At 41.9% G+C, this 19,374-nt stretch overlaps 1 protein-coding gene across 7 annotated transcripts in view; it reads left to right on the top strand.

The window, feature by feature from the left end:
* Positions 1-9,489: 9,489 nt before the first annotated feature.
* The window catches only part of Pxk (PX domain containing serine/threonine kinase like), an 84,923-nt gene continuing 75,038 nt past the window's right edge, over positions 9,490-19,374 (top strand). For 5 of the 7 annotated variants that reach the window (XR_004945869.1, XM_036198676.1, XM_036198673.1 and 2 more), the window contains exon 1: positions 9,500-9,692. Coding sequence is in view for 6 of the 7 variants with exons in the window: in XM_036198676.1 (XP_036054569.1) it covers positions 9,591-9,692 (102 nt within the window). In the remaining variant the exon portion in view is untranslated. Of the gene's footprint in view, positions 9,693-19,374 lie in introns of all 7 variants that reach the window. The other 2 variants (XM_036198672.1, XM_036198670.1) reach the window with 1 other exon arrangement.

Raw genomic sequence — 19,374 nt, 5'->3', positions numbered from 1 at the left:
GGGATGGCTTATCAGTTAAGGTTACTGGCTGCTCTTCCAGAGGATCTAGGTTTAATTCCTAGCACTCACAACTGTTTGGGGATCTAACACCATCACTATATGCACATAGTACACAAATATACATGTAGGCAAAACAGCGACACAAATACAGCAATAATAAAATAAAAATTAAAAATCTTTTTTAAAAAATGAGAATCTCTGCATATTTTACTTTCAGAATTTCAAACATAGTTATATTTGTATTTGATAACACCTACCTATATCTGTGTTGAGGAAGTTTCTTATTGAATTTATATCACCATGGGCTTAGTTACTAATTGCAATGATGGAAGTAGAATCATCTTTGAATACCTACTCTTTACCCTTAGATACTCTTAACCCTTTCTCCGTGATTTTTGGATTAGGGTTATAATTCCTTACTATTTACATCAAGATATAATCTTGTGGTTGATGTGGTGGCACATGCCTTTACTCCCCACTTGACAGGCAGAGGCAGGTGGGGCTCAAGGCTAGCCTGGTGTGCATAAAAAGTTCCAGGACAGCCAGGGCTACATAAGAGAAGAGACTGTCTCAAAAAAAAAAAAAAAAAATGGTGTGGACTTCAACCTTCTATGTGACTTGCCTTTCAGGTGGTTTTTGCTGTTATGGGAGAGGGATTTACATACAGCCTTGACTCAGTTATGTAAACTAATACGGTGCAATATTGTTGGAAATAATAGAAACATAGAATAAGCAGAGGTTCAGACCTATAAATAATAACCAATATTATCCTCCCACCCTGGTCTCCCATGAATGAGGTTAGGGGTTTTTCTGAATTTGAAGCTGGCTGCTCTACAGTTGAACAGGTTGCCTTGTCAATTTTTCAAGCAATAAGCCAATAGTTTCTTTTAGTGTTTTAACCATGAAGAGAAGACTCTGGGGGCAAAGGCTCTATTTTAAGGGCTCTGGTTCTTCTCTCCCTGTCTTGAAAATGTGGGTCTACTTTAAAAACAAAACATAGATATGTGGTATAAGGAGTAAGGCAGGCCTGACTGGTGATGCATGCATTTAATTCCAGGCATAGGCAAGAGGATCTCTTGAGTTTGAGACCAGTTTGGTCTACATAGCAAGTTTCAGGACTATATAAACCTTGTCTTGAATAGGAAAAGAAAAAAAGTATAAGTATATGGTGGATGAGGGAGGCCAAGTTTTTTTTGGGTTTTTTTTTTTTTTTTTTTTTAAGATTTATTTATTTATTTATTTTGTATACAGAAGAGGGCGCCAGGTCTCATTATAGATGGTTGTGAGCCACATGTGGTTGCTGGGAATTGAACTCAGGACCTCTTGAAGAACAGACATTGCTCTTAACCTCTGAGCCATCTCTCCAGCCCCAAGTTTGTTTTTTTAAGAGTTTGGGAGTCTAGGGAGAATGTGCTTTTAAAGTAATTTTTAAGCAAGTATCTATATACTTGTGGTCTGACTGTGCTCACTATGTTAAATGGTAACTGACTTTAGCTGGATGCTTTGATTAGAAATACAAGATCATCAGGGCATAGCATCATTTACTTAGAATTCCAAAATTTACTGCTAGGAATTTGAGGCCAGCCTGAGCTACACAGCAAGACTTTAAAGCAAAAGCAAAGATGGGATGTAGTTAGCAGTTCCGTATTTCCTGGAAAAGACATACCTTCTAGTGGTGTTTTGGTGTTCTGTTGTGTTTGCTTGTTTGTTTTTGTTGGTGCTTTTTGATACAGAGTTTCTCTGTGTACCCCTGGCCATCCTGGAACTCGATCTGTAGACCAGGGGGCCTTGAACTCGGAGATCCGCCTGCCTCTGCTTCCTGAGTGCTGGGATTAAGACTTGTGCCACACCAACAGTCTCTGGTGTTGTCTTAAGTAAACAGATTTTTGTGGGTGTGTTCTTGTTTGGGCATGTGGAGGCCAAAGGTCAGTTAGATGTCTCTCTCACTGGCCTGGAGATCAGTAATTAGATGAAGCTGTCCCACCAGTGAGCTCAAGGAATCCACATGTTCTTCCCCAAGCACTGGGATTGTATATAAACACAAGCCACTATGCCTGCTTTGTTTGGTTAAACATGGATTGTGGAGTTGAACTCTGGTCCTCAGTTACTCAGCAAGATACTTTGTCAACAGAACTCTGTTCCAATAACCAGACTGGGGCTGTTGAGTAGATTACTAGAAAGAATTATTGTAGTCACTAGAGGGCAATCATGTGCCTTAAGTGAGTTAATTATAAACATATTACACCTTCCTCCAGTATGTGAGAGTGAGATGCAAACACCAAAGTCAGTGTCAGGAGTGAAGGTACTATTGTAGGTCTCAAAATGGGTAGCATTGCAGGCTGAGTTCATCTGAGGATGAAAGTTCTAGGCAACTCACTAGACTTGATGAAATGTGTTATATATCACAAGAAAATCAAGAACTCAGGCGGTCAGTGCACACTCCTGCAGAACTCATCGCTTGGGATTCAGCAGCAGTCTTAAGTGTGGATCCATAAATGGAGCATGATGTGATTTTTTTTTTTTTTTTTTTACATTTCTGATAAGCTGATTTTCTGCATTTAATATAATTCTTGAAACAGCTTTATAAAGTTAATGACCCCATTTTATTGAGACAGAAGCAGACTGATGCTGTATAGCTGTTGTTAGTTGTTTTTGGTCTTTTGGGGACTTACCACCCAGGTCCCAAATAAATCACACACAGAGGCTTATTCTTAATTATGAATGCCCGGACTTGGCTTGTTTCTTGCCAGCTTTTCTTAACTTTAAATTATCCCATCTACCTTTGCCTCTGGGCTTTTTCCTTTTCTTATTTATGTATATCTTTCACTCTTACTCCATGGCTGACTGTGTGGCTGGCCCCTAATGTCCTCTTCCCTGTGGTGATATATTGTGTATCCTAATAAACTTTCCTGAGGATCAGATGACAGAGCCAGGCAATGGTGGCACACACCTTTAATCACAGCACTTGAAATCTCATGCCTTTGCTTGGAAAGCACACATGCCTTTAATCCCAGGAAGCAATATGGCAGGGCAGAGAAAGGTATATAATATAAGGCATGAGGAAACAGGAACTCACTCTCTTTAGGCTGAGGATTTCGTAGAGGTAAGAACTAGTGGCTGGCTGCTCTGTTTCTCTGGTCTTTCAGCTTTCACCCTCATATGTGGCTCTAGGTTGTTTTTTTTTTTTAATTTAAAGACCATCTAAGATTTGAACAATACCTCCCCTTGTTCTCTTGCTCCTCCTTTTCCTCCCAGATTTTTCCTTCTGTTTATTCTCTGACTGCCAGCCCTGTTTATCCTTTTTCCTGCCTCACTATTAACTGTTCAGCTCTTTATTAAACCAATCACGTGTTTTAGGCAGGAAAAGTAACACAGCTTCATGGAGTTAAACAAATGCAACATAAAGGAATGCAGTACATCTTTGCATTAAACATGTTCCACAGCATAACAAATGTAACACATCTTAAAATAATATTCTACAACAATAGCTTGACGAGGGTCATACAGCTAATATGCAATAGAGCTAGATTCAAGGTTGAACTTCCATTTTTCTACCACTGTGGATCTACAGTGTTTTCGCTCCTGGAGCATTGTCAATTTCAATAGCGTTTTGTTAAAATAGAATTCTTACATCTGTTCAGATTGATATTCTCTGCTATAGTTGTAGCATTTTCCTATTCTGTGCCTATGGTTTCTACCCAATGCCTGTCCCTCACCCCCACCCCCTAAAATAGTTGTGCCACATAATCTAGACTGTCTTTGAGCTCAACATCTCCTGTTTCAGCTTCCCAAATTCTGGTAAAACAAATGTAGCATTGTGCTTAGCCACCTACCTTTTCCTAAATGACATTCAGAGATTTTCAGAGGATGAAAGCTCTAAGGATCAGCTAGATGGAAAGAAAAATTAGACAGGCAGTGGCTGATGCCTAATTCTAGCAATTCAGAGACTGAGGCAGGAAGATAGGCTCCAACCAACCAAAAGAAAAAGTATGTAAGCCATGTGGGGAGTAGAGAGGGATGTCACTTTGGCTAATAGCTGATTTACACTGTGACTTCAAAAGTAGCTTCTCATTTAGAGCATTTCCACATTATTAATAGTCTAGGGTGATCATGAACTTTGGTCTCTGTTAAACAGAGTAGAGTCAGTAGCCTAAGTGGTGACTCAGCCACGGCTGTCAAGCTGTTCATGCTCTGTTAAAGCAACCACCAGGAGAAATGATCACTCCCTTTCTCAAGCCCAGGGGCTGATAATTGAGAGGGAGCTTTGATTATACTAGGTCACATATGGAAGTGAGTGCAAAAGTAATAACTGAAATAGGCCATTTTGTCTAGCACTTTCCATATTAGGGGCATTATAAGACTGTAATTTATGTGATACTTGAAAGAAATACAAAAAGAAAGAATACCCATCTCAAGCAATTTTAGCCTAATGTACTGGAAATTTGCTTAACAGACTGTTATATTCTGTTGAAAACATTCCCATATTGCTGAAATGCCACTCATTTTTTTTCCCCAGCAGCAAATCTTAGATTAGGAGGTAGAGCCTCACCATGGGCACCATTTATCTTGTGAACCTGTCTTGTATGTTCCTCTAGAAAAAGAAATGTCTAAGTGCACACCAGTACCTCTGAGATAACCATGGGTTTTCATTTGGAACCAAACTATTGCTCATTTTTCTTTTATGTTCCTAGAGTATAATTCACAGGCCTTAAGAAAACTGCTGTTAAATCACATCTATTAAGGATTTATATTGAAACAGTCTACCAAGTGTTGACTGTCACTCTGAGCAACTCTGTGACTGCCTCATGTACTGGCATAGTTGATTGACTAGCCCCAGGTCAGCGGAATCAGGGTGCTGTCCAGTTACTGCCATAGGTTGCATGGCGGGCTGCATGTGGTGCCATCTAAGGGCTCTAGGTGCTTTATTCTGTATTCTTTGCTTTCATTTGTATTGCAGAGAGCAGAATTCTCAGCATCTTCAGAGAAAGTTGGAGTTGGAGCAGAATGAGCAGCTAGAAGAAAACCCAAATAATACGTACACCAGTCAAACAAGATTAATAGATTCTACAAGCTTTATTCCTAATGTGGCTCTTAACTGTAAATTGTTTTGACATTATACCCCTGGATAGATTTTCCCAATGTTATCATAGAAAATGTCAACATACAAATGACTATGGGTTGAATTTTGTTTAGTATCCAGACTATGAATATTTAAAGAAATGAAGGCATTTAGAGTTGTAAGACCACTCTGCTTAGGAAATACTGAGTTTTCACAAGCTTCTGTGATCTGATTTGTATAGCAGTTGTCAGACCTAGAAATTTCCTCACTAAAATCCATTATGTTCAATCAATCTGGTCAAATCTCAGGTTGTTAGATAAACAACCAATGAGCTGTCTAAACATTTGGCAACATAGCAGAATATAAAAATCCTCTTTTCTTCTGTTATCCTGCAAGTAGTTGTATGTATGCAAAAAGCAACACCATGACGTTCTCTCATTCCTTATTTATTCAGCCCAAGACTAGAAAAGCAAGTCTGATTTGAGTTAGATCAGCTTTGGCCTGGGAAGAGCTTCCCCATATTTAGTCTGTGACATTTCAAATGCCAGACAGAGCCAGGCACAGAAGCCTGCATCTATAGTCAGCCATTTGGGGCTCAGGCAGGAAGGAGAACCACTGGATCCCCAGGAGTTCAAGGCCAAGACACTAATTTAAAAAAAAAAAAAAAAAAAAAAAGCCAGATGACTATTGAGGTTGTCATGAGGTTTCAAGTGTGGTCTGTGTGTCTCAGGATACTCAGTGTTTCTGACAAGGAACTCACTGAAGTGTAGGAGGAAAAATAAGCTTAGCAGAAGTGTTTGCACTGAGGGCCTTCCGAAAGAATCACAGAGGAAGGATAAGGAAACACTGAGCTTTTCCCTAGCTTCTGTCAAATATTTCTCACTTTCGGTTTCTCTTTCCTGGCTGGTAAAGAAGACAGGCAAGTCACATTTCATGACATGTACAGCCCAGGTCTTCAGTTGTAATTCCTTTTCAGTCCCTCCCCTTACGCAGAGAAAAGCATTCAAATTCCCTGTTCCCATGAAAGACTGTGTTGACATCCTCCTAACTAATATCCTGCAGTTTATACTTAGCCTTTCATTCAGGTATACCAACATTAGCACAATTCAGTGCACTCAGGAATCCTGCCTGCTGAGGCTGCCCCAGTCTCCATTCCACAGCCTAGGAAGGTGAAGTAAATTGAAATCTGGAGCTGGTGTAAATAAATCTAAGGAGTCAGCTTAGATCGTGGATCTGTAACCATGACCAGGACTCTAGTTTCTTCCTCAGATTTGTGAAGGCAGGTTTTGCTTAGTTCTTGATTCTAACTCAATTTTTCTTTCCTCTCAAGGCAGGCTTCTTCCAAACCAATCCTTTCTTCCTTCAACCACTCCATACCCATTTCCTGCTCCCCTCCCCCAGTACTTTTATCCACTTACTACTCACCTTGAGGTAATACCACAAAAGAAAGACTGTCTGTTAGTGGGCGCTGCAGTCTGAGTGACTCCTTAAGGTTTTCAAGCCTCTGAGATATCTGTGCTTTGAGAATGTCTACCTTAGTTGTCAGGAGAATGTCCATCATATCAGAATGTAAAGAACTCTCTGCTAAGCCCAGTTTATCACACATCCTTGTCTCTTGCTGATTCAAGCTTCACGGATCCCTGGAGTAGCCTGTGACTTTATGCCATATTTTTTTTTTCTAGTTTGTGTGCTTCAGAAGCTTGACAGGTGGCATTTGTCCTTTTTTTTTTTTTTTTTTAACTTTCCTATGCCTAACACAATATTTGGTATCTAGTGTATGTTCTGTATGTAGTTCAGTAGGTTTCTGATAAAAGTATGAATGGGGGCTGAAATTATAGCTATCGTGCAAAAGGCTGGGTTCTTGAAGACACCACTCAAACCCCACATCTTTAATGAACTGCCCCACAGTCCACTAGCTATCATTACTGTTTTATCTCTTATGCTCCTATGGTGGCTGGAGCCTCAATTTCAGTACCTTGAAGGCATTGTCTCTGACAATCTTTCCTTCCTCCTATAGTATTGAAAGACTGGACTGGGAATGTAGGCCAATGGCAGAACACCTGCCTAGCATGCATGAGGCAGACCCTGGGTTTGAACCCCAGCAAAACCAAAAATCCCACTTATTTTCTGGTTTTTCGTTTGTGGACCCTTTTGTATCCAAAGTCAGTTAGCACAACTGCCTCATTTTGTTTGTGCAGATGCACTGGAAATGGAGCTGAGTACCAGTTTGCTAGATTCAGAGAGATATCTTCTCATCCTTGGAAATGTATATTTTGAAACTTGTGGTTTGGTAGAGCACTGGACTCTGGTTATATAATATTTTTGTTCCCTAATCATAAAAATAAAACATTGTAATTAAAGGCATTTTGAAAAATATGGAAAAAGTCATGGTTCTGTTTTCTACAGGAAGCATTTTGGTTTATTTCCTTCTAGTGTTTTTCCTATAAATGCATTTGACTTTACAGATAAATGTATTGCTTGTTTCACTTATTAGATCAAGAATGTTCTTGAATATCATTAGATATTGTTAAACTGGTTGTGGTGCTAATGACTGATCCCAGGGTCTTGTGAAAATCAAGTATGATTTCTGTTTATCACTGAGCTATACCCCTAGCAAATAATCTGGGTTTTAGCCTTGCAAAAATGGATGATTATACCAGGATTTGTATAATCTTATATTGTGGATTAGATGCTTATCCTTTACATGTTATACCTTTTCAAAAATCCCTCATTACTTTATTAGTATAACTCTCTTAGAGGCAGAATTAGTCTTAGGGTGAGATATTTTCGAATCCTTCATGTATATTATTAAATCCCAGCGCCACCACTGGGCTTATTATGTGGTAGTTACTCAGTAAATAATCACTGAGTGAATGAATGCCTTCACACACCTGCAGGAGGATATGACCATATATGACCTTGTCTATTCTCCATCCTGACAGGAGTCATAATGCAGGATTTGGGTTTCTGGTACTCTGACAATTCAAACAAAGAAATGGAGGGAAAGAGTTGTGTCCTCCTTAAGTGACATATGGTTTGGCTTTAATAGATTTCAGCTTTAAAGCACATTGAGATAAAAATGAGATGCAAGAAAAAATCTCATTTATTTAGGGCTAAATTAAGAAGTTACATTTCCCATATCTCCCTTTACTGAGCAATGACCTTAAAGGCAATCTGTTGTTATCACTTGGTTACTTAGGATTGCCCAACAATCTCTAAGCTTAACCATTTAGTGCAATCTAGACATTTGCTATGATATCAAATTGCAGTAGTGGTGGATTCACAAAAAAAGCTTTGTTTCTATGAATGAAATAATAGAAATTTAATGGCAACAAACAACACTTAGAAATCTCTGTTCTGTGCATTGTCAGATTGTAATGTATATTGTTTGATATTCTTAATATCTGCAAAGTATTTTCCAATCCTGTTCATTCCTATTACACTTTCTACATAGGTATTTATGCACTTTTGCCAATGGAAAAGTGAGGTCTCAGGGTGTCAGTTACTCAAGGCCATACAGTTTAAGTAAATATCAGAGACAGAAGGTCCTGGTCATCTGACCTAAGTTTAATTCCATTATTATCCTTGAAAATTGTGATCTTGGGTTAAGGTAGTCAGGGTAGATTTGATGCTAAGAAGTTGATTTTCAAGTTTGATGATACTAAGTTTGAGGTTCTTAGAGCCAGAATGCTAGAACCAAAGCGTTTCAAGGGTCTAAGGGCTCTTGGGATTGAAGACTTTGAGCTCAACAGAGCCAGGAGCCAAGCACAGAAGCTCTTGGGATTGAAGACTTTGGACTCAACAGAGCCAGGAGCCAAGCACAGAAGCAGGAAAATCTTTGCATCCGTTATTTTTTCCATCACAGTTCATGCTCAAGGGTTCTGGAATCAAACACTGTGGGATCTAGTTACGAGGGTGCATGCAGCAGCTAGGTTCTCCTGAGGCTCCAGGTTCAAAACCTGAATCAGGATTTGGTTTAGAATGTTTGGTCTACAGGCTCAGACTGAGGGCCCTCCATGAAGGTGTTTCCTGAGCCCTTGGGCAGGGGAGATGTGATAACCAGCAGTAGAGTCTCAAATCTGCCAATCTGAGCTTTTCAAAGTTTCATGTGAAAAACTCAGTTCTTTTGGATTCCAGGGCTCTAGATGCAGTGTCTAGATCTGAGGATTCCTGGTGGTGATGGTTTAGTTTTGTGCTCCTGGGTCCCGGGCCAGGTGCTCATGGTACTGGTTGTACGATGCAGCAGCCAGGAGGTGCCAAGAATGCGACACAATGCCTCTGACAGAAGCAGCGTTGGGACGTTCAAGAGCGGGCAGTCACCTACCAATAATACGGCGCTAGGACCCAGCGGGGGCGGGCGAACGGGTGTTGACAGCCTTCGGGCCGAGCTGACTGGCGTTAGGACCCAGCGGGCGGCGGCGGCGCGTGGGGCGGCGCGCGTTGACAGCAGCGGCGGCGGGACGCGGCGGGTGGCGGGGCTTGGTGCCTCCGGTTCCTGGCCCGGCTTGAGAGGCGGCGGCGACGGCCCGGGATGGCTTTCATGGAGAAGCCGCCGGCCGGCAAAGTGCTGCTGGACGACACGGTACCGCTGACAGCGGCTGTCGAGGCGAGCCAGAGTCTGCAGTCGCATACGGTGCGCGGCCGGGGCGGGAGGCCCGGGCCGAGGGCGGGGGCCGGGCGCAGGCCAGACGGCGCAGCCGGGCGCGGGCATCGGAGCCGGGCAGGTGTGTGACCCTGCGGCCCTCCTCCTTCGCAGCCGCGGCTCCGGGGGCGTGCGTTTGCATCTGAGACCCCCTGGTGTGGCATAAAGGTGCCGTAGGTACTCGTAGTAAACACAGGCGAGTTCATTTCGCCTACATACAGTCTTTTATAGGGCTTTAAAGCACGCTTGCTTTCATTTGCCCGTACAATTTTTCTTTTGAATGGCGCTCTGTGCATTGTAATTTACAAGCAATAAATCCAGGAACCAGTAAAAACTGGGGAGCAACTAGCCTGTGGGACTTTATTGAGGAAATGATGAATGGGGTGGAGGTAGGAGTGAGATTCCTTAGATTGTAGTGTTTTGTCAGGCCACCAAATCAGATTCCAGCTCAGAGGCTTGTTTGTTTATCATGGCAGTGTTTGGGGGTTCATCATTTGGAGACTAAAGCCCCCCCCCCCCCGTGTGTGTGTGTGTGTGTACACGCGCGCACGCAAGTTCAAAGAGATCTTTCATTCTGTTGTATTAAAGCGAGACTTTTTTGAACCCCGGTTTCCTCTCCGATAGCCTTGTTTTGTAGGTCCTGTATTGTTTAAAGCATTCGTCCTCAGTTAGAGAAATGACTATCTTTTTAAAATGTGCACTTTGTCTCCCTATGCTAACATATTAAGTCCTAGTCTAGAAACTTGTGAAAAGCCACCAAATACCCATGAGTTTGTTAAACTTGTAATTGTTGTAAAGTGAGTGTTTAAAGGGCCAAGTTTTAGGACAGAAAGTAATCTTTCTTTCAAATTATATTTTGACTGGATTACTGGCAAGTAAGTCTTAGACAATGTTGAGTCTTTTAGATCTATTTAGTACTAAAGAGATGGATGGTTACACATACTCAGAGACCAACCACTTCCTCTAGAAAGCCGTCCTTCGTTCATAGCTATTACTTCAGGCCATATGGACACCACTATAATCATGTAATTTCCTCTCTGCCACACTATGATGGGGGCACAATTCTCACTCACTTTGGGTCTCAGTCTGATAGCATTTCATATGTGTCTGTTGGGTGGGTAAGTAAATGAACTGCAACCACATTGTGACCCTTTTGTGCCCTTTTCCCTGTTTGTGTAAATCGAGATTGTGAAAATCAGAACGAGGCTCCTGGGCTACTAACAGAGGTCAGTGCTAAAGTGAGGTGGTGAGAGATGGAATGAGGTCCCATTGTTTATGCAGATATTTTCATTAAAATAAACACAAAACAATAATTTTAGGGCAAAAAAATAGCAGTTTTTATAATGATGACTGAACAGGAAAGACAGTGACTCACAGACGTCCGAGAGAGGCAGACGTGGAATAAAAACTGTATCGTCTTGCATAATTTTTGACTGTTCTGTGCTCTTGTCATTTTAGCTGTGAAGTGTGAGACTGAAAAATGTTGCATCAGCCCTAAACTTTATTGAGAAAAAGCATATACTGATGCAAAATTCTTGGACTACTAATGACTTATGAGTAAGTCCCTTAGAAACAGGAACAGTTGGAAAGAATTAGTTCTTGAAAGTGGTACGTAGGAGAAGAGAAAGGCATTGCTTTCTGTTGGGCAGATTGAAGGTAGCTTTACAGTTTGTTGGCCAAAGGAAAATTATGTCTCAAAAGTCAAAGATGTACCCTTTGAAATACTGCTTTCTAGGAAGTTGCTCCTTGGCTAAGGACAGAAACACATAGAGGGATATATAGTAGCAGCTGCTCTTTGAAGTGTCAAGCTGACTATAGGTTTGGAATCATACTTGTCAGTTTTGTGATTTTGTTTGGGCAAGTCATTGAAACTCCTTCCCACCCACCCTTTTGTTTTGTTTTGTTTTGAGATGGGGTCTCACTATCCCTGACTGGCCTGGAGCTCGATATGTAGACCTTGGACTAATAGAGATCCCATCCAGGGTGTATTTCAGCTCACTCAGATTTTTATTTCTGATGTAGCTGAAGCCAGCCTTGAACACCTTGTCTTCTTGCTTCCACCTTCTGAGTGTTGGGATTACAGACATGGACCAGCATGAACCACTGAGTGAAAAAAAGAAACAGAAAGGAAAAGAAAGCACATGGCTTTCCTAGGTATGGTGGAGGAGAAAGTTTATTATAGATATGTTGGAGAGTGTAGCTAGAGGTAGGAACATCTGGGAGAGTCCAGAGTGGACATGGCCAGACTGAGCCGGGCCATGTGGGAAGAGGGGGCAGAGGAAGAGAGAGGAGAGCAGGGGTACCAGGTGCAGCGGCCAGGAGGCCAAAGGCACAAAGAGAGTAGGAAACCAAATGGTTGGATTATATAGGGAGCAGCAGTTGGGGAGTTCAGGGTAGTGGGTAGGGTATGCCAGCCAGGAGGACCCCTAACAGGTAGGGACTAAGGGATGCTGGGAGAACCTGGTGGCCGGATGTGATTTGATATGTTAAATAGGTGCCTCAGGCTTTTGTCCCAGGTTTGAAACCTAACAACTACCAGGTCACTCTTTTTAGTTTTGTCATGTAAATGGGAATAATCGGTGCCTGTTCTCAACTGCTCTCCTCTTGTTACAAGGATGAAAAATCATCTTTATGAAGTATTTGTAAGGTTGTTCCCATCTTCCATCTCCTTATTTCCTAGGAACCTATGTGTAGAGGGTTAACCACATTTAAGTATGTTATTCCAAGTAAGCTCATTTCTGTCCACAGTTACTTTAATTTGTCAAGTTGTTTTGTCTTAGAAAACACAAGAGGGTAAATCTGACTTAGGATTTCTGAAGGGAAAAATTGTTTGGGGAAAACAGACACCAGGAGGACAAAGGAACACAAAGTCATTTCCCAAAAAGACACTTGGATGAGCAGCAGCTTGCTGGAGCAATGTCTGTTGGTGATGCATTGCCTATCTTTGGCTTAAATGGTTTTCTTTTGTACATTCTTGCTTTTTTTTTTTTTTTTTTTTTTAATAGAGCACAATAACTTTAGCTTCAAGAAATTGATCAGAAAGGGCTGGAGAGATGGCTCAGCAGTTAGGAGCACTTTTTCTTGCAGAGGACCCAAGTTGGGTTCCTAGCACCCGCTTGGTGGCTCATAGCTGTTTGTAACTCCAGTTCCAATCCAATCCAACTGCCTCTTCTGGCCTCTAGGGGCACCAGGCAGGCAAGTGGTGAATACATGAAGGTGGAACACCAGTGCACATAAAATAAATTCTCATTGAATTCTCAGATTCAGCTAGACTGATGGCCACTAAACCTTAATGACCCTCCTATCTGTGCCTTCTGAGTGAGCCATTATAGGTACATGCTGTACCTGACCTTTTATGTGTGTGCTAGGGATTCAAGTCCTTATGTTTGTGTGACAAACACTTTATGGACTGTTTAATCACCGAGACCCCTTGGTGTAAGGGTTCTGTCCTTAATTATGTCACCATCCTGGGATGCGAGCCAGCCTAAAAAGCGGGCGGGCACTCTGTGTACCCCCCCCCCCTTCTCTCTATCCGCTCTCCCCTCCATGCGGTCTCTCTGTCTCTCTCCTTCTCTCCCTCTCTTTCCCAATAAGGCTCTAAAAAGGTAACTGTGGCTCGTGACGTTTTTCCAGCACGCTCCTCTGCCAGCATGGCCGCCGTGGGCGGTGTGGCCAGCCACCAGCAACGCCGATTTAACCAACACTTGGAACTCTTTTTAATTAAAAAATTTGTATTGTGTTTATTCATTTATTTGGATATGAGGAGAGTGGAGGCTACGTGGGTCTCACAGTACATGTATGGAGATCAGAGGACAACTTGCAGGAATTGGTTTTCTCCTTCCACCTTGTGGGTTCTGGAGATCACATTTGGGTCATCAGGCATGATGGCAAGCACCCTTACCTACTGAGCTGGGATAAAGGCAAACCATGCTGGTTACCCCCATCCCCCACCCCCCCCCCCACACTCACACACACTTTTTTTAAAGCAGAGTTTTACTCTGTAGGCCTGGTTAGTCTGGAATTTACAGTGTAGACCAAGCTGTCCTCCAACTTTAACCCTACTCCTCTGCCTTCCAAGTGCTATAATTACCAGTGTGAGCCACCACACTGGCTCTCTCTTGGAACTCTTAAGGGCTCAGGGTTAGGAAGGGAGTGGTCAACTCCTCCCATGGGTTTGCCCTTTAACTGGGTGTTATTTGTGAATACCATGCACATAGTGGGGAGATTAAAGTGTGTGGTAAAGAGGTCATTGTCCTTTGTTTTCAGATTGAGACTTTGACTAAGGACACAAATGCTTTGTCTTGGGTAAACACTTGGATTTTGGAGAAGGTTTCTGCAAATTGACCTCTTGGTCTCCAATTCATGATGCTGGTGACCAAACTAGGGGAAAGTCTCCAAAGCTACATAGAGAAACCCTGTCTCGAAAAACCAAAAAGAAAAAAAAGTAAAACAAAAACTATGGCTGAGTAGGTGGATCAGTAGATAAAATGCTTGTACAACAAACATTAGAATCTGTGTCTGGATAGTTAGTATCCATGTAAAAGCTGGGTGTGATAAAATGTACTTGTAATCCCAGAGCTGAGAAATGTGGAGACAGGAGGATTCCAGAGGCTCTCTGGCCAGCCAGGCTAGCTAAAATAATAAGCTCAAGAGGTTGGGAATTTAGCTCAGTGGTAGAGCACTTGCCTAGCAAGCGCAAGGCCCTGGGTTCGGTCCTCAGCTCTGGAAAAAGAAAAGAAAAAAAAAAAAAGCTCAAGGTTCATCGAGAGTCCCCATCTTAAAAATATGGTAGAGGAGTGATTGAAAAAGACAGCCTCTAGTTTCTATACATACTTAGGCAAGCATACAGACACACACTCAGAAAAACTGTAAGCTTGAAGTTTATTTTAGTCGGTGAGATGTATATATTTAAAAATAATATAATATAATAATATACTATACTGTCATACATATGTTATTTTATGAAAATGTATTTAAAACACTAAATGGATTATATATGGCAAGAAAGAAAACAAACTACTTTAGTTTGTAGCTTGCATAGTGCATTTTGGTATGTATGCACAGATGATTTATTAGTGGCCCAAGGGAAGGGCAAAGGGTTCTGGACCAGAAAGCAGTATGTGTAGTGGGTAGCTGTATTTAAACCAATAAGTATGTGCGAGCCTTTGCCATGGTTCCACTTGATGGTCACAGCACCTTCGCTTAGAACATTTAAACGAGTTTTCCCACATTTCTTTGGCCATGGTTTGGAGCAACAAGTTGTTTTTCCTCATTAATTCTGTTGAGCAGCTCCCATACTTCCTGCCATGACGAGGGAGGAAATGAATGGAGTATTGATAAAGGAGAATGCTGTAAGGTGAAAAGGGAAGGCAGTCTTTTCCATTCAGGGCCTCCCTGCTAGGCCTGCCTGTCTGCCCAGGGACTCTGTGCACTTTAGCCCTGCACACTTTAGCCCTTTCTTCTGTGTTGGAGCAAAGGGAAATGAAGCTGGAAGTAGGCCTGTATACACCAGCCTCAAGTGTCTGGCCAGTAGAGAGCAGCCCATTGGCCCACCAGAGTACACAGAATGGGTAGTCCCTTGTCACACCCTAGGCATTTCTGCGTGTGGTCCTGCAGATCACCATATTACAAGTTATCTCACACTCCCATATAGGACAAAGTCATCAAGATAGGAGAATATGTTCTACTAGCTTCTGACTCCCAAACTGCTACTTAACTGATGCTGACCCCTTTGTTAATAGTTTTTGAGAAAGCCCACGGACATTGCAGTTGACCACAGAATACTGACTAGCTTCCTACATAAGCCTCTCCTCTCCCTTGAGTAGTGATAATCCTATCTTGCTGCCTAAGGCATACCTCTATATTCCTTGCAAATTGCATTCTGTACAAACATATCTATCTGCCTCCTATCTTGGTTGATTTCCTGGGTGCTGGAACTACAGACATGAGTCCCCATGCTCAACTTATCTGTTACTTTCTTGAGTGCATGCGTGTCTGTGTGTGTGTGTGTGTGTGTGTGTGTGTGTGTGTGTGTGTGTGTGTGTGTTGGTGCATGTAGGTAAATATGTATGCCCATGTGTTGTGTGACACTTTTCCAGGAGAGATGTAACACAAATCAAAAATGTCTATTCATCCCCCAGATAAGGAACTGACAACAGACCTAAGTACAATACCACCAAAGTCCAAGTGGGCAAGCTACTGAGTTTATTGGAGTCAGTAACAAGAGCAGGGATGACTCAGAGGCAGCTGCATCCCTGAAAGCTCACCCAGCCCAATATGGGTAATGATTCAGGAAAGCTGCAGTCCTGGAGCTCCCTTTGTGACTTGCAGGCAGCTTGACACACTGAGTATCTATCTCTTCCTTTATAGACAGGTAGGCTGGTTGGAAACTGATTTGAATCTCTTCCACAGTCCTTATTGTTTATACAAACTTGGGGAGGAAGGATTCTTGTGTGTCTGGTAAATTTCAGGGACTTCTTGAGACTTCTGAGTTGTTTACTTTCTGAGTCCATCTCAGTGATCTGGTGCTGGAGCCACAGGCATGCCCAGCCATGTTTGGCTTTTCACATGTGTGCTGTGATTTGAATCAGGTTGGTGATCAGTTATAATACATCTGAACAATATTTTTTCATAACTTGCTGTAGACATGTTCCATGTTTTGGGCACTTGGTATGTGAGGTGCAGAACTAAGCAAGATAGAGTTGGTTCCTGCCTTTGTACATTAATTTCCATTTGTTTATTGTGTCAGTGTAAATATGGAAAAGCAGTGGACTCAAACCAATTGTAGGATGCCAGGTTCAGGGGATCTGAGCAGCATTGAGGAGACATGAGCATGTATATAGCACATGAGAATGATGTTTTAGGAAGCCTAATTTACTGCTGGTATATAGGGTACCGTGTGATGGACAAAAGAAGGACATAGGGGAGTAATGGATCAGTGAAATCAGGATGCATCTCTGGTCCATGACAACATGGGAGGAGGAAGGAAAAGTTGACCAGGTGACAGGTGGAAACAGGTGCACCAAGATATGAATAGAGAAATAGTACAAGGTCAAAGGGATAGTTAGTCTTAAGTTCTAGACCTTTTTGGTTTTTCAAGACATGGTTTCTCGGGCTGGAGAGATGCCTCAGAGGTTAACAGCACTGACTGCTCTTCCAGAGGTCCTGAGTTCAATTCCCAGCAACCACATGGTGGCTCACAACCATCTGTAATGAGATCTGGCGCCCTCTTCTGTATACAAAATAAATAAATCTTAAAAAAAAAAAAAAAAAAAAGAAATGGTTTCCCTGTAGTCTTGGCTGTCCTGGAACTCACTTTGTAGACCAGGCTGGCCTCGAACTCACAGAGGTCTGCTTGCTTCTGTCTTCTGAGTGTTGGGATTAAAGGTGTGTGCTACCACTGCCCGGCTAGTTTATAAACTTTTTAAATAACATGGAAATGATTATGGTGATGTCATACAGTTGATGTTATTTGCCAAGCCATAAAGTATTTCATGTTAATCATTAATTTCTTCTCTTTCCTTTTCCCTTCTTCCTTTTCTCCTCACTCCCCATTAGGTTGGATTTGTTGAAGTATACTTTACATGCAATAAAATTATTATTATTATTATTTATTTTATTTTTTTTTTTGCTGGGCCATGTTGGTACATGTCTTTAATCCCAGCACTCATGAGGCAGGTGGATCTCTGTGAGTTCGAGACTAGCTTGGGCTACAGAGTGAGTTCCAGGAAAGGCTCTAAAGCTATACAGAGAAACCCTGTCTCAAAAAAAAAAAAAGGAAAAAAAAATTAGTCATTTTTAAGTATACAGTTTGGTAAATTTGAAAAAGACGTACCTACTGTAACATTTTCTACAGCAAGCATTTCCTTAGCATCCTTTGTAGTATCCTCTTCTGGTCCCTGGCAACTATAACTGAACAACTACTTGTTGTTCCTGACATTTCATCTTTTGTAGCATACCTTCTGTAAGTAAAACTGTATATGGTGTGTTATTTGAATCTTAGATGGTCTTTTAATAAAAAACCCAGAGCCAGATATTTGGGTGAAAGTTGAAAGATCAGAGAGGCAGAGCAAGCCACAGCCAATCTCACCTCACCAACTCCTCAGCCGATCTTGTTTCCTCAGACTGAAAGCCTCTGAGTCCTCACCTGAAAGGATCTCAGTTGAACTGCTTTAGTTCCTGTCACCTCACGCCTTATGTACCTTTCTCTGCCCAGCCATGTCACTTCCTGGGATTAAAGTTGTGTGTGCTTCCCAGTAATAGGATTAAAGTTATGTGCCACCACTACCTGACTCTGTTTCCAGCGTGGCCTTGTACTCACAGAGATCCAAAGGGATCTCTGCCTCCCGAGTGATAGGATTAAAGGTGTGTGCCACCACTGTCTGGCCTCTATGTCTAATATAGTGGCTGGTTCTGTCCTTCGATCCCCAGGCAAGTTTATTAGGGTACATAATATATTACTACATTGGTGCAGTATTTAGTTTCTGCCTTCCCTTACCTCTTGGAGAGAAGGTCCCATTACATTGCTAGGCAGACCTTACAGTTCTGGGCTCAAATGATTATTTTCCCTCATCATCTCAAATTTCCTAGAAGACATGTGAGTGTCACTGAGCTCGGCTCCAAGGTTCTTTTTAATCACTGAATGGCATTTTATTGTGTGCATAAACCACAGTTTATTGCCTCACATCTGTGTTTGGTTGTTTCCTGTTGGGTATTATGATAGAGCTGCCATGAGTATTTGGGTAAAGTCATTGTGAATATACATTTTCATTTCTTCTGAATAAATACCTAGAGATGAAATGCTTAGTATATGTCTTACTTTATAAGAAGTCAGTTTTTTTTTTTCATTTTATCCTCATAGCTGTCTAAGTTGCATATTACTAATGCCCTTTTGAAGAAAATGGAAACAAGTAGGGTTAGTAGTTCTAGACTTCATGGCTTCCATGATACCTGTAGTCTTGGAATGACTTGTCATCAGACCTGCAGAATGGAGGCTTGTTTGAGAGCTGCATTGACCTAGACACCGACAATTTGGAAGTCCCCTTGAGAACCCGACAGAGATTTGGGTGACCAATTTTTCAGTTCTCCATCCTAGCCACCTGAGCATGGAGTTAATTCATCACACATACCAGAGGCTGAAGGCAGCACCAGCCAGTAAAGATATAGTGTGAGTGACACATATAACTTTGCATTTTCCAGTAGCTATATTAACAACAGTGTAAAGAGGGCTGCTGAGATGGTCAGAAAGGCCATCTGTGCAAATACTACCTGTACAATCCTGATGACCTGAGTTTGATCCCTGGATTCCTTGATAGAAGGCAAGAATTGATTTCTAAAGTTGTCCTCGGACCTCCCCTCCACATGTACATGTACATGGCATGCATGTTCCTGTACAAACACACACACACACACACAACACACACATATCATTCTCATTCTCATTCTCTCTCTCTCTCTCTCTCTCATAATAATAATAAAAAATTGCCAGGCGGTGGTGGCGCACGCCTTTAATCCCAGCACTTGGGAGGCAGAGCCTTGTGAGTTTGAGGCCTACCTGGGCTACAGAGTGAGTTCTAGGAAAGGTGCAAAGCTATACAGAGAAACCCTGTCTCAAAAACCAAACACCAAAACCCAAACCAAAACAAAAACAAAAAAAAAACAAAAAGGAAAAGAA

This window comes from Onychomys torridus, chromosome 9 (genome assembly GCF_903995425.1).
Source record: "Onychomys torridus chromosome 9, mOncTor1.1, whole genome shotgun sequence".
NCBI lineage: Eukaryota > Metazoa > Chordata > Mammalia > Rodentia > Cricetidae > Onychomys > Onychomys torridus.
This window is presented reverse-complemented; position numbering and strand designations above follow the sequence as displayed.